The sequence below is a fragment of the Pundamilia nyererei genome, unplaced genomic scaffold (assembly GCF_000239375.1).
Source record: "Pundamilia nyererei isolate P.nyererei 1_Seehausen unplaced genomic scaffold, PunNye1.0 scaffold00318, whole genome shotgun sequence".
NCBI lineage: Eukaryota > Metazoa > Chordata > Actinopteri > Cichliformes > Cichlidae > Pundamilia > Pundamilia nyererei.
Genome location: NW_005187719.1, coordinates 133,350 through 149,234, shown reverse-complemented (window position 1 = coordinate 149,234; position 15,885 = coordinate 133,350). Strand labels below are relative to the sequence as shown.

General features: G+C 43.2%; 1 protein-coding gene across 1 annotated transcript; it reads right to left on the bottom strand.

The window, feature by feature from the left end:
- Nucleotides 1–2,289: 2,289 nt before the first annotated feature.
- Nucleotides 2,290–15,533, bottom strand: coa1 (cytochrome C oxidase assembly factor 1). Its single transcript, XM_005751587.2, has 5 exons — nucleotides 15,224–15,533; nucleotides 12,339–12,446; nucleotides 5,059–5,210; nucleotides 4,722–4,798; nucleotides 2,290–2,886 (listed from the first exon to the last, which is right to left on the bottom strand). Exons 2-5 carry the CDS (start codon nucleotides 12,430–12,432, stop codon nucleotides 2,754–2,756), a joined length of 456 nt encoding a protein of 151 aa, XP_005751644.1. The 5' UTR covers nucleotides 12,433–12,446; nucleotides 15,224–15,533; the 3' UTR covers nucleotides 2,290–2,753.
- Nucleotides 15,534–15,885: the final 352 nt, after the last annotated feature.

The window sequence follows — 15,885 nt, the reverse complement described above, 5'->3', positions numbered from 1 at the left end:
CACACACACACACACACACACACACACACACACACACACGCACACTTAACAAGAACATATGTGCCTCTTTCCTGGAACTATAAAAAAAAGAAGGGGTGTGAAACAGCTGCTGATTTCCTTGAACAATCATTTCTTTTCATACCTGATATCTGTCCCTGCAGGGACACCACCCATTAGACTGTGTGCAGAAAAACAGACGAATCAAAGTGTTGTTACGGTACAACTGATGTTGAAAAAGATATTGCTTATATTTATAAAATGATTCTGACGGCACTGACTGCTGAGACACGTTTCTTTAATTTCAAATGTTTCAATTCTATACGTGAAACAATTGAACTACTGGGTAATGTTTAGTACACATACACAGTCCCAACGGTTGATTCTGCTCATCTGGACGTTTTCAGTGTTTACTCATCATCCAGGTGACTTTTTCAGTCTGAGCTGACTGCAGGTTTCCAACCGTATAAACAGGACATTTGCACAATGAGTGAAACCAGCTGACTGAATGAACAATGGGCTGGGAGGTCAGTTCCTTTAATTAATTCAATAATTGATAAACATAATAATAATAATAATAATAATAATAATCAAAGCCCACTGATCAATAACCATGAGTCCCATTCACAGAGAGTTGGGGAATGGCTGCAATCACAGCATTGTAAGATGGTGACAGATGGACCCTTAGGCCCCTCCTCCATTCAAACCAGCGTTCCTCCCTGTCCAGGATGTTACATCCTCATCATTGAAAGAGTGTCCACTGGCCTGCAGGTGTGAACAGACTGCAGAGTCCTGGCCTGACGAGGTGGCTCTGCTGTGTTGTAGCCAGAGGTTGTTTGGTTCCCCGATGTATAAATCCTGGCCGTCCTCCTGCACTTACCAGCGTACACTATGATACTCTGTGTCGGGGACCCGATCCTTGGGGTGGACCCGTTTTTGACGCAGCGTGTTTTGGTTTAAAAGCTACCTGGATAATTGAGCATGCATCATGAGTACAGAGTACAGAGTCTACCAAAGAGCCCTTCACAGATGAACTCCTCACCCCATCTCTGAGAGGACAGTCACCATTCAGAGAAAGCTCATTTCCTCCACTCGTATCTGTGATCTCATTCTTTTGGTCACTGCCCACAGCTCACGACCACAGGTTGCTTTTATGCTTGGCTTGCTTTTCACCGTGATGGACCGGCACAGTGGCTGCATCACCCATCCATCTATACATCTCCTGCTCCCCTCACTTGTGAAGAAGACCCCAAGATACTTAAGCTCCTCCACCTGGGGCAGCCACTCCACCCGTTTCCGGCCTCAGACTTGGAAGTGCTGATTCTCATTCCTGCCGCCTCACACAAACTGTCCCAGTGCAAGCTGGACATAAAAGTAGAGTTTTCATGTTGTCATATACATCTGCTATAGAATGCTAATATATAATGAGATGTGTGTAATAAGCTGAAGGGGTTACATGAAGAGGATGTGGGATGTATGGAATCTTTGAAGCATCTACACTAAAGTCGAAACAACTCGTCGTTCAACTCCGAACAGAGATGAGGTACAACACACTGAACAGCAAGAGGAAGCCAGGATGTCAGATCATCGTGTCATTTAATTTTAAATATAGAAACAGACCAACTTGTCATTAAACTGAACCCAAATGTGTTTTCCAGACCTGAAATTTTAATATGAAGTTATGAACTTTGTTCTTTTTAATATATTGTTTTCAAACTGTCTTGTCAGTAAGCTTTTGCAGCCAGAGCTCGATAAATGCTCTACAGGCTCCTCTTGTTCCCAGGTTTCTTTTATCTCTTTATGTGTTCATTTCTATTAGTCTTATTTCAGCTGTTATAGTTTAAGTGCAGTACGACAATGTCTAAGCTGACAGGCAGGAAAAAAGGAGGAACTGCTGCACCTGCACGAAGCAACACAGGAAGAACAGAAAAGCGTATTTGGTGATGTTCATGGACTCGAGACTGCATCCAAGTATTAAACAACAGTTTCTTTACTTGAAACGAATCGGTTCTTTTGTCTGTACTTGAATCACATGCTGGTTGAAGTAAAATCCACTGCGGTGCTGTGCAGAGACAAAATTACAAAAACTGCGTCACTGTCCTAAAATGTAATGATCTGAGTGCACAAGTCCAACCGTCTCCATAAAACATTGTCTGAAAATCTTTGTGACAGTAGGAAAAGTGTTATGACCAAATGATAATGCATCCACACGCACACATAGCTTCAAGTGTTGCTATTTTGGAAATTTGTTATTTTGGAAATGTTGACTGAGACTGAGAGCAAAAATAACAGGATAAAAAGCTGAAGAGAAACCACAGAAAGCCGAGCATGGCAAACATGCCTTCTTTATATCGGTGGTTGTGCGTTCGCTCTACATCTGCACAGGAAGCAGAAGGTTACGGTAAAAGTGAAACCACAGCTTTACGTCCTGTTTTATGAATATCATACCGTTTCCCCTGAACACATACAGACACACACATCTGCAAGTCTGTGTGAAAGTCAATTATGTTAGAAACGAATACATTTGTAACATTTATTGATTGGTGCATATTTGTACATTTCTCATGATTTGTGACAGAGGCAGCAGTGAGTGCACAAGTCCACTCAGCTCTGACAGTCTGCAGCACTGACAGAGCTTTTCTTCTTGATGGTTCCCTTAAAAGAAGAGCATACAATGAATGTGGAGTAAATATAGCTCAAAACATCTTCAGCGCCTGCTTCTTCTAGCAGGCATAGTTGTTTGTTCATAAAGCTGGTCAGTGCCAGCTGCCCACGTCTACCCTGTCTGCGTGTCCTGCTGCGTGGCTTTGTGCTGTAGTTGATGGAGGATTCAGCAGGTCAATGGCATTTCCTTCCCTGAGCTTTAGAACTGCTTGCTTCAGATTCCACCTGCAAGGAGTAACGGACGCGTGTGAGGAATAGCGACCATCAAGCTTTCACATCAGTCCCTATGGTTAGCGTTCACATCCTGCTTCATTTGCTTTTGACGGCGGTTAAAACAATTATGGACAGTTTCACAGCAGTCATCATACAGTGTGCTGAAGAGTGTTCGGCTGCAAATACGATTCAAGGCCTAGAAACCCGTAGATGTTGTTTCAGCTTTGTTGTTATTTGTGTGGATGTGTGTTTGTGTGGTTTTTAGTGTTAAAGTTGAACCCACGCCTGAGACTACTAACATGGTAAAGGGTTGTTAGTCAGTTACAAAGTGAATATAAACTATTCACTGAATGTACCAAAAACACATTACATAAGATTTCTATCAGGACATCAGGACGCACAGCGCTGAAACACACACGGTCTTTACAATTAGGGATGGGTATCGTTTAGGTTTTATCCGATACCGGTGCCAAATCGGTACTTTTGAAACGGTGCCGGTGCTTAAATGGTGCTCAAACCGGTGCTTAAAGAATGGAGAACACAAAATTGGTCCAAAAACCTCTCATGTTCAGCTGTTTTTTGTAAAAATATAACAATGTTAGCCTTTTCTGCAGCTATGGGGCATATATGGTATCACTCTTGGCTGGAAGCAGTGCTTAAACAATGGAAAAAACACAAACTTTGTCCTAAACCTCTCATGTTCAGCTGTTTTCCACTTTTTCTTTGGTCATTTTAGCCTTTTTGTCCAGGGTGAAGGGAGTATCTGCCATCAAACAAGAGGACAGCTGCATGTAGCTATGATGATGTTTGCTAGTTCACCTTACATGCATTAATGTAATAACGTGGTTAGCCTACTCAACGTAAATTAGCTACTCACGCAGAGAAGAACGGCTGCTGCCACCATCATCTGTCATCATTTCTGCTACACTGGCAGGGCTAGGGGCCAGGACTCTCCTCTTCATGTTTTTGGGGGATGTTGCATAACAGGCAACCCACCCGCAGTAGATGTGCTCGGTGTGAGGTCTCGCAGCAAGCTATCAAATACGGTGCATTTCTGGGCTTTAAAAAAAACGCTATGCGTCGCCAGGTGTTTCATCGGATTCGAGGTGTTACCTCCTTTGACAGTATCACAGTATCAGCTTAAAGCACTTGTTGCTGCTGAGTTTGCATCTTTTGCTGTGAAGTACAGCCAGACTTTTGACCGCTTCGCCTTGGACATTTTTAATCTGTAGCTCTGCTCTAACAGAACGTACGTACCTGGCCCCGCCTACTATCCTCGGAAACGTCAAATGATTGGCTAGAAGTGTATCACAGCTCAGGAAAAAAAGCACCGAAATAAAGCACCGAAATGTGCGCTGCTTTTCGGTCTGGTTACTACCGTTTATGTCAGAACCGGTGCCATCATGGCACCGGACACCGGTACCCATCCCTATTTACAATATAAAGTGTCCTAAAATGACTAAAAAATGACTACTGTCAATGTGTCAGCTCAACACAACACTCTACAATAAAGCATGTGAAGTGTTACATTATTCTCTGATATTTTCAAAAATAAGGATTTTTGCTTTTCTCCATTAGTTATTCATTAATCGAAAATGTAAATACAACTCAAATATCAACGGCACTATATGCATGATATAACACACACACACACACACACACACACACACACACACACTAAAATGTAATATGCTGATCACGAATGGCAGCGTCTGCATGTCAGTCATGTTGATGTCAGCCTAACTCTGCTCACCTACTGAGCTAAACTGGCGCCCGTCAGTCACATCACTATGTCAAAATAAGCTGAATACAAATTCAGCAGTTCAGTTGTGGCACAACTGTCTCACCTGTTTGTGTTGGGATCCCTCAGTGAAGACGCACACAGATAGCCTCCGGTTTTAATCCCTGTCACAGGAATCTTTATCTGCAAAACAATTTACACTCAGTACTCAATACATTCAGAGTTCTTTGCAATAGGATTGAGTTTGTGATTTACATTTGCTCACTATGTGGTTTCTACACATCTAGAGATTTTTAAAAAGCTACTTGTAAGCAAATACTTTAATTATACGCAGAAGGAAAACCAGTTTAGCTGCACATGCAAAACTAGAAAAGAAAGAAGTCAGGGATGACAGCATCGGTTGTCTGTGTTATTGGCACACTTGCCCTCCTAAAGGACAGTACCTGTGCAGTGTGCTTATCTACACGGTTGTATCTGTCAGTCAGATGGATGTTGTGGACCTTTAAAGGTGGTGCCCCCAGGCTTTCCATGGCAACTGGACATGCCTCCAACTCCTGCAAAGCCAGCCTGTGGTAGTCTGACGCAGCAAAGTTCTCTAAGTAGACAGCGGACAGAATGATATATGTGAGTGAACAAAAACAGGAAAGCTAGAAAATAATACAACATTTTAAAGTATGAATGGAAACAGTTACTCTTTTTACTCAAAACTTAAAGTTAAAATAAGCGTTCACAGAGCACAAACCAAGAGTTTAGTTTTTAAAAAGGTTCATATGGAGTGAGTTTGGCAGGGATGTGATAGGACGAGGAGACAGTTATTCCCTTTTATTCAGAACATAAGCGTCACACTTCTATACTTGTATAGACGTTAGCTGGTTAGAGAATTACGAGGATGTCTGTTCCAGTTTTAGTGAAAGCAATGCTAAACTGGTGGCCAGCGTTAATGACCTGGAAAGCCGACAGAACATGCAGGTCTGGTGGAATCCATCGAAGGTGGGTGCAGAGCCCGTCGCTCACCTGTTGCTAAGCCAAACTCAGCTCAGAGGCCATGGCCTGTAATCATTCGCCTTTATCGCTATCAGATAAAGGACCTTCTGATCCGCGAGGCTCGGCGGGGAGGGAAGTTGGAATAACATTACCAGCAGAGAGAAGGGATGGCTTTGCTCAGCCGCTGACGCGAGGGATTATGTGGACAACCTGTCCACTGTATTTGTATCATCCTGAGCATCCATGTTATGTTATTAACTACCTCAGTCACGTTATCCTTTGCTGCAGTATGCAGGAGGCTAGATGATACCTGGCTGCTATGGTTACGGGAAGACTGTTCAGCAGTGGTTTCAAGTATTTGCTCATGTCAGCACTCTGCATACTTGTATACATACATGCACGTATTGGTGCCGATTTTATTTTACTTTTTTCTTTCTCACTTTTCAACATTCGGTGTATCTGGTAAGATGTTCTGTTCTGATGTGGTTGAAGGCACAGCCATATCCAACCAGAAGCTTAAAGGTTTAATTATGAATCTATTCTACAGAATTTTTGTTTTCTCTTTTTGAATAAGGTAGGAAGTGTTTTGGTGAGCTCGCTGCTTTTCCTTTTGGCAGCCGTCATCAGCTGGGGGAAAAGTAGTGGGGGTGGTTATAGAGTAGTGAGTATGGAGGGGTGGGAATGATCTGATTCTAATAGTAATGTTTTAGGAGGCACAGTGGCCTCGGTTGTGTTGGTTTCATTTGTGTTTGCAGGAGAACCTTACCCTATTGTACATGCATGGCTCTATCTGTGCACGAATCTCTGTCGAGGTTGGGTAGTGCTGTAGACTCGTTAGGTGGAATATTGAGGTGTAAACCACCCTGCTAAAAGGATGTTCTCACACATCAAACAGTGCAGGGCAGCGGTGGTTTGTTTTATATTGTTTTGTGTTATTTAAACAGGAAACACACATTTGCAGGTCGGATAGCACCCATCTCACTGGGGGAGGGGCAGCATTTTCACTCCACTCGTCAGGCCAAAGCCAGAGGTGTTTCAGTCGTTACGGATCCAGATGTGTGCTTTGAAAAACATGAGGTCATTTCTGATACGTTAAACTCTCGTGCCAATCATGAATCTTCCCGATGCCCCAAAATACGGAAAACATTAGTGATTTAATTCAACTCTTCTTGCAGACAAGAATTTTCTAAAATTCATGGAAAAACAAATCTGCTTTCCCCCAAACGAATACAACAAATGAGATATTTAGCCTGACGATTTAGGATACACTGAAAGACTTTCTGAGGGGGCAAATCATTTCTTATTCAGCAAACATGAGGAAAAAGGGAGTGACTTGAATTAGCTAACCAAATCAAAGAAATACTTCAGCTATATGCAAGGATTAAAAAAAAACACAATTATATAATAGACGGTAATGCTGCAGACTATGTTTGACATCCTTTCAACACTCAGTTTAATGTCAGCTTCTAAAGTGTAAGAGTTTGTTCTATATGCACAGACAGAGCTGACAGGATGCTATCCAACCAGCTGAAGGGTATCCAGGCAAAACTGCATATTCCCAAAAACAGAACGACCAATGGTACCATCACCTCAGATCATGTTAGAGTAACAACACATCCAGGTCTCTCAATTCTCAACTTTATACCTCTGAGCTTCCACAGGAGAAAACTCTGATGGAGAACTTTTTAATTCTTTGAATATCCCACGCTCTCTCCGAAATGTAACCTATAAAAAGGAACCTATAAAACAGGCGGAAGTTAAGATTTCATCAGTCTGGAAAGTCTCCGGGCCAAGATGGATTTCCTGATTTTTTTAAAGCATTCTCAGTATTGCTTTCACCTCAACTGTGTGTAGCATTGCCATATTTAAAGGAGTCAGCCAAAGTCCCTTCATCGTTCTATGAAGCATGTATGACTGTTGTTCTAAAGAAAGGTAAAGATCCACTTGAATGCTCATCTTACAGGTCAGTCTCCTTACTCACTGACCAAAGTTTTAGTGCATAGGCTGGAAATCGTTTTACCATCAATCGCATCTGAAGATCAAACCAGCTTTATTAAAAACCAGTATCTGTCATCCGTTTGATATATTATATTCTCCTCGCACGGAGACTCCAGACTGTATCTGCTCCCTGGATACAAAGAAGGCGTTTGATTGTGTGGAGTGCGAGTATCTATTCTCAAGCTTGGGAAAATTCAAGTTTGGACCCAAAATTTATTTTTGGATAAAATTGCCCTAAACCCTCAATCCTTTCAAACTCCCAGCAGTCACAGCTGTTTAACCTCCAAACCCAGCAAGGGTGTCCCCTCAAGCCCGTTACTCTTTGATGTGGATATAGAGCCACTGGCCACGCTACGAGGCTGAGCAGATGTCTCTGGGAAGTGGAGGAGAGGAGTCATGCATAAAGTATCCCTGTATGTAGAGGATCACCTGGTCTTCTTGTCATGTGAATCTATACATCCTATTTTCTACATTTTTACTCCGTATGTTTGCAGGATGCAAAGTGAACTGAATACACCGTAAACACTGCAACACTTCCACGCCTTTTTCATTTTTTTTTTTTTTACACATGGAGGGGCAAACACCCTTGAGTGAAAAACTCTGGTCTCCACAAGTCTAAGCATGACTTCCAGTATTACTATTGGGCATCTAATATATGCTGGACCATGTTTTGGTTTAATTTCCGATTCCTGTTAAAGACACATCTGTCTTGGCAATACTTGGATCTCCACTTCCCTTGGCCTCCATTAAGTCATTTGATAATCCGGTGGTGAGGCACACACTCAGATGAAAAAACACCGGTGAGACTGACTGTTCTCCTTTGAGTCCAGTCTCACCACATTATGTTTTTCAACCATCCTTAAGCGATTCTGTGTTTCAGGATTGGTGCAGTAGGTGCTTTGTATCTTTCATGAAACTCTCTGAAACATTCAATCTCCTGCACACAAATCTTCTCAGAGAGCTTCAGATCAGACACTTTGTTCAATCTCAGATGTCCTACTTCCAGAGGCTTGAAGACGGCTGATATGTTCCTATATTTGTATCCATCTCAGAAAGAGTTCATATCTGTTATTTATGACACGCTGGGTTTTCCCCTCTTTATTTTTAATTTTAATTTTTTTACTATGCAAATGTCTGTCAATGTTCTGCTACTGGAAACTGGATTTTCCAGAGGAACCTACCCGAGGCATTAATAAAGTTTTATCTACGTTTTATCTTGTCTACTAAAAGATGTGAACAAAGCATTACAGACAATCCCTACTGCAACCATCTCCAAAACGAATCAGCTGATCTAGACCACAGCAGCAGTGACCGCTGAGGTGCTTGGCTACAAAACGAACAACCACAAGGAGCAGTGCCCCCGTATGTTAGCAGGGAGGGAAGTTCTGGGGAAGCACTGAAAGTTGGTGATCTCTAAGAATCTGCCAAGCAAAGACTCACAGCCTTGGTCACCACTTGATAAGGTTTATCAGACAGAAGGCAAGAGAATAAACTGTACTCTTAGTGGCAGGGGAACAATATGAGAAAAGCCCCACCAAGGCTAGAGATGGAGAAGGGGAGAAGACACAACCTATAAAGCATTGTTCAGTGGCTAGTGGATGAGAGCAGACGGAGCAACAGGCTCCAGTAACCATCACAGTGCAGACATCCAGTAGGTCTCCAGTATGAAGAGTTGGACTGAAGCTGGGTAAATTAAGCTCTCTTCCCTTAAACAGCAGGTTAATTGTGCTGAGACCTTCTGTGATCCAACTTCTGTACCCACTTTCTCAAACAGATGGAAGCGGCAAATTTTTCCTGTCCCGTTTCTATTCATGTTTGTTCCAGGAATGGTCGATTAAATGCTGTCTGAGCATCCAAGCTCCAAGGTGTTCTGTGTCTTGCTGCTATTGCACACGGCTACAATGGAGAACATCGAGGCAACGGTATAGCTGGCCCTATTCCAGGAAGTAGGCTCAGCTAAAACTCTGAATTTGTTAAGTCTGTGATAAGGGCTAAGTCAGTTACCAAGGCAACAGAGTCTGAAGTAAACATGCTGGCTGGCAGGTTTTCTTCATCAAGCAACTTCTCCCCACCTGCTGACACTCAGATTCATTCTCTCATTCATAGATTTGCTATCAAATCACGTAGCAGAGCAAGAGAAGTTTTTCCAATCAATGAAATCCCAGTTAATCGTTACTTTGCTATTTTTTGTACTTAACACGAACTCTTATTATAATTACATCACAGATCTATTAACTTTAATAAGCAGTCACACTGATGGAAAAACCTTTGGCCCAACTGGAACTGGGAAATGAGGTCTTGTCTGGGTTAATCTCACCGTCATTAAACTGTGGCTGAATTTCACTTTCTGGTCCTTTAAGGTCGCAGCTGAATAATTCAAGTTTAAATCAAATGTTCTACTTACTGTGATCAAAGTCCAAGCAGGCTGAATGATGAGTGTGTAAATTATAATAAAATGATATATCGTGGTCACCGCTGACATGGAATAAAAATGGAGGCTCTGCTCTTTATTTAATCGTTACCATGGTGAACGGCAGTATTGGGGTTCTACTGACGATTGCTTTCCTTCTCTACTCACACGTGCACTTAACTCCGGGTGAACATACTCAGAGTTAATTAACTCTGATCAGCTGCAGCACTGGAACAGGAAACAGGACGTTTCGTCACTCATCAAGACACTGCCATAACAGTTTGTGCCTCAGCGAGTGGCTCTTTGGTTTACACGGTGAGTAAGTTTTATTTATATCACCTTTCAAAATGCAAATCACAAGGAGCTTCAAATCAAATAAAAACCATCTAAGAGGGAAATAAAATAAAATGCTGCCCAAATGACAGTTTAACAAAGTTAGTCCCATAAAAGTAGACCTATCAGACTGACCATGGCTCTCCAAGGTAATGAGGTAGTGCAGATACGAGTGGGCAGAGGTGACTACCTGCAGAGGGCTGCAGATACAACAGGGAAGATGCAAGTGCAAGGAAAAGGGCGAGGAGCAACACTGCACAGTAATAACAGGCCAGACAAGTGGGACTCAAAGCCAAGGTTTCAAACCACAGCGCAAGACAGAAGGCAGGAAGTGGAGGCAGGCGAACCAACGGTGCAAAGTAGTCCCTCTGAAGGCAGCAGCACGTAAACACACGTTGTGCACCAACAAACGCTAAAGTGAGCAGAAAATAGAGAAAGGAAAGAACCAGAGTGGACACAGGCAGTCAAGTCGCCGAGAGAAAGGGAAGTGACTGCAACTGCAAGATCTGGAGAACGACCTCAGCATCATTCTGAAGCATTCAGTGCATGGCCAGGTCGAAGCTAAGCTTAACTTCATGGACGACATGTGCGGAGAAGAAGGGTCGTCCAGGGCTGGAAGGAAAGAGGGAGACAGATCAAGCAAATGATGGTGAGGCTGGCAAGAAAAGCGATGAAGGGGCAGAGATCCAGCTCTGAAACTGCTACGATTCTCTTTGTTGATGTGGGAGGAGGGTTTGAGGTTGGCAATGAGAGGAAGCAATCCAAGTACTCGACCTGGCAGCTGAGTCTCGGGAGGCTGACTGAAATGCTGTAATATGCTCACTGGAAGTCAGGTATCAGGGCTTTGTTGGCTCCTCAACTTCACTCCTCCTCCTCTGCAGTCTACGCTGCACGGGAGCAGCGCTGATGCCAGCCACCAGAAAACTGGCAGCAGAAGCATAAAGCCAGCATGTGGTTGTGATTACAGAGATCGCACAAGGTCTGGGGGCTAAACAACAGGGGATAAACATCCTTGGCTGGTGGTCCTCAGCTGATGCCACCCATAGATGTTTACTGTGGCTCCCCGAGGCAAAGGCCTTCAAGGAGCACCTGAGCTAAAGGGCATCATTAAAGGTGGGTGAGGCAGAAATGCCTAGCAGGATTTCCACCATCCTGCGTAGTGATGTGAGCGTTTAGCTGCTTTTTGAATGACAATGTGCTCACAGATTGTTTCTAAAAGAGGACACCACAACTGCAAAGTCGTGTTGTCAGCTGTCGAGGTAGAAGAGGGTCAGATATTAGAGCAAGAAGGGTTAGGCTTTATCATTCACTCACTGCACACGTAACGTGCAAAATGTTTACAATTACTAAAAGTACATTATCATGCACCTCTCTTTTATCATTTCTTTTAACCTCCTAGGACCTGCGTCCACATATGTGGACATCACATTTTGGGTTATTTAGACCAAAATACTCAATTTTGCTCTATAAGGGCCTGATATCCACTTACGAGGACATTATGCTGCCACTGTTCTTTCAAAATTTTAAACAAACATCCTCATATGTGGCTCTCATTTTTCTTAAAAACAAAAAGATAAAAAAATAATCTGGTAATAGTTTGTTTTTACATTCATCAGGTCCCAATCAGCCCAAATATCAAAGAGAAATTAAAAATGCTGCTGTGGAAGAGTTCAGGTCTTAGGAGGTTAAACCCAACTTAAATTATGTTAAACCACCAAAACAGGTGATGACATTCAAACAGTAATTAGATCACCATGTTTTTGAACATGTGCAACAAACCACAGAGTGGTGCTAAATCCTGAAGTCAGCCCAGGTCAGCTGGAGCTGAAAACCTGAAGAAGAATTCACTCTCAGGAGTGCAGCTGAAGTTAACGTCAAGTTGAATTTTTCTACACTCTCAAATGACACATTTCTGAGCGCGACAGTACATGATCGAAGCTGCTGAAATGAAAAGTTTCACTAACTGTAAATGAAGCACTACAGAGCTTTTGTACTCACTCTGTAGCAGGTAGTACATTGTGCCGATCCCTGCACCCGTCAGCACGGTGGTGAAGATGGTGAGCTGCTGCAGGTGACTGTTGGAAATCCTCATGCTTGCTTTCTTTCCTGAAAATAATGACGAGGATCTGGTCAGTATACAGAGAGCGTCTGTGTTTTAATAAGGAAGTATTCATGGTTTGCCATGAATTCTGTGGTAACTACAGGACACAACCTAAAAGCTTCTGAGAGGCTTCAGTCTTACACATTTCCAATTTTCTGAAAGAGAAAAAACACATTTTGTCATTTTTAATAGCAAAACATATGGTGACCCCCTGACCCCCTCTCCTACACACATACAGTTGAACAAGTACTATTAATATCACCGCCTACATCCATGAGACAGCTCAGCTAATGATGGTAAAGGTTGCCAACACAGGCAAAGACACATACATGCACATTCTGTGAATGCATCCAAGTCTGGTTTCCCTTATTTTCAGTCATATGTATCCTGTGTTTATGGTGGCTGCTAAGATTGAACATGTCCAAACCTAGCACAGGTAATCCATATGAGCACAGCGATGTGTGCTTAGCCCCTCCTATATTCCCTGTTCATACACAACTGTGTGGCTAAACATGAGTCCAACACCATCATTAAGTTTGCGGATGACACAACCATCAAAGGCCTCATCACAGACAACGATGACTCTACTTCCTGAGGAGGCTGAGGACGTTTGGCATGAACGCCAACATCCCCTCAAACCTCTACAGGTGTGCGATCGAGAGCTTGCTGACGAGCTGCATCACAGTCTGGTACAAAGCTGCTGTGCCAGCAGCCGGAAATCACTCCGGAGGGTGAAAGCAGCAGAGCACATCACTGGCATGAGGCTTCCTGCCATTCGGGACATTTATCTCCAGCGTTGCCTCCGTAAAGCACACAGCATCACCAAGGACCACAGCCACCCAGCACATCAGCTGTTCTCCTTGTTACCATCTGGCAGACGTTACAGGTTCTGTCTGCTCGGACTACAAGACTCAAAAACAGATTTTACCACCAAGTCGACACCTCAACCACAACACTTCACAGGATGCACACAGCTGTCCTGCAGTTTCTCAGGTACACAATACACTCTGCACTGGTCACCCCATTCTTATTTTTTTGTTAGTATTTAAATAAAAATGAAAACCCTTCCTCTTACTGACCCTTAACCCTTACTGTCCTGCTGAGTGACTGTCTTCTGCTCGTCAAATACATTTTGACCCTGTGCTAACGTGCACATGACAAATATAACTGAAGCTAATGAGCCAAAATGTTAGGCTCAGCCTGGCAGTTTTATATCAGCGCAAGTGGCTCCTCAGACTGAGCAAGAAATCAATGGCTGCACCTCTATAATAGGGAAGTTTAACTGCAGCTGAGTCTGTTTAGCTGACATGCAGAGGCCTTAGAGCAGGGGTGTCAAACTCAAACACACAGTGGGCCAAAATTCAACACTGGAACAAAGTCGCGGGCTAACGTTAATATTTATTAAATATATTTATTCCTCCAGATATGAGAATGAATCTTTTCTTCTGGACTCAAACACGTTGTGCTGAAAAACTGAATATGGAACAAGCAAAGCTTAGTACTAAACAATATATATTAGCTGTCTGATACCAGTCGGCCAGCTCTGATAGTAACTTGGTGTGGCTTCACGGGCCAAATGTAATTAGGCTGCGGGCCAGAGTTTGACACCTATGCCTTAGAAGGTTCAACTCATCACGAGTTTTTCACAAGACAAACTATCTACATAAGAAACAAGTAAACAAGTATAGTTAAGTACACGGGGTTTTGAAAAGTAACACTTTTCTTTCTTAAATATCATTTTGCTTCTTGAGGAAGGGAAACCAGGAGAGGGCTGAGGTGTGCCGAATGAAAGAAAACTGGAGTGACTGAGTGGTTCGTTTAAAAGTGACATTTTTGGTTCTTGTCAGTGTGTCAGCAGAGCAGGGAGATCTAAACAGTTTCAATCTTATCAACATTGATGTTATTCCCCAGAGGGTCTGTAGATGGAAATTAGCCCAAGGCTCTAATCTGGCATATTTACATTTGTTAACATGCTCATTAATATGTATTGCCCCTCTTTCTAAAAATAAATAAATAAATTCTGAATGCAGAAGAGAGCTGTGGGATGTTAATATGACCGGTAACAGCTTCACTGTTGGTCTGGTGTTTGTGGAGAGACGCTCACGCCTTTGGCCTGCAAACATGTGTTGGACGTTACATGTTTGAGCAGACTAGTACATGTTGAGAGAGCTCATTGGTTTTACCTATTACAGGATGTGTCCTGTATTAAACCTTGTTCATAGGCCACCGGTTGGGACTGATTGCTTTGTAATTCCTGACAGGTTTGAGACGGTGCGGTGACTTTTCGCGCCTCCCTTTCTTCGTATGTTCAATACTTTTTCCCTGCGTCGTTTCTCGTTATTGCACAGAATCATCTGCGGTTTGATTTCGCTACATGTGTGGACTGAATGGGTTGCACCAGCATCTGGTCTATCACTGCCTACAAATAGCGTTAGCATTGCACTAACTCAGTGCATGAGTGAAACACGCAGCGCTGCAACAGGTCCTCCAATAATCCGTCAGAATGCAAAGAAAGTGGAAAGGAAAAGATCTAACAGCAGCACCGTCGTGGCTGCGCAGACTGTTGACCGTTGTTGAGAGCAGATAAGCACCGGTGTGAAGTGCACAAGGCAGGCAGACGTGTTCTGTGCATACTGGGTCCCAGCAAGAGTAATGCTGAAACACATGCAGCCGCAAACACCGCGCATTCGCTGCGTGTCAAGGTTGCTCACAATGATATTTAAACAGCTAAGGTGCATCCTTGGAGACAACTATAACACCACACGCCGACACAAACACTCACCTCGCGTTAGGGTGGACCACTGTATTCTCTCCACATCCGGTAACGTCACAAAACCCGTAGCCAATCGCTTGTGGGTGCGCTTTATCAAACAGCCGGATGGGCCGGTTGTCGCTTGTTCACGCAGGGGGTGTTTATCGAAATATGATATTAGACCCTGTCGGGCGTGGTTCAGAAAGAAGCTGAAGCTGGAAGCCTTCCTCTACTGCAGTACTACACGGGACCTGTTTATGGTGGTTCATCAGCAGCACGTCTCACCACCATCATACATGCCCTGCATCACCCTCACATGTCACTCCCGACTTCTTCATAGTGATGTGATGTGATCGATACTGAAATATCGATTCCTCCCATACCAGTCATTTATGTTCTAGAAGCGATTCTCATATTAAAATATCGATATTTTAGTAGTTTAGGGTAAATGTGTAGTTTATCATTAACAGGAACACAGTGGAAAGAAACTATATCATTCTGATTGTCTACATTGGAAGGAACTACTTCCTCTCACGTCTTTCATAGTCATGTGTGAAACACGGCTGTATAAATGTGTGGCAGCCCCTGGTGTGCGCACTCACAACAATAGCTGAGCGTAAACGAAGTCATATGTGGACGTATTTTACCTCCACAAACAGCAAAGACGTGGTTTGCGATACATGTGGCAAGAC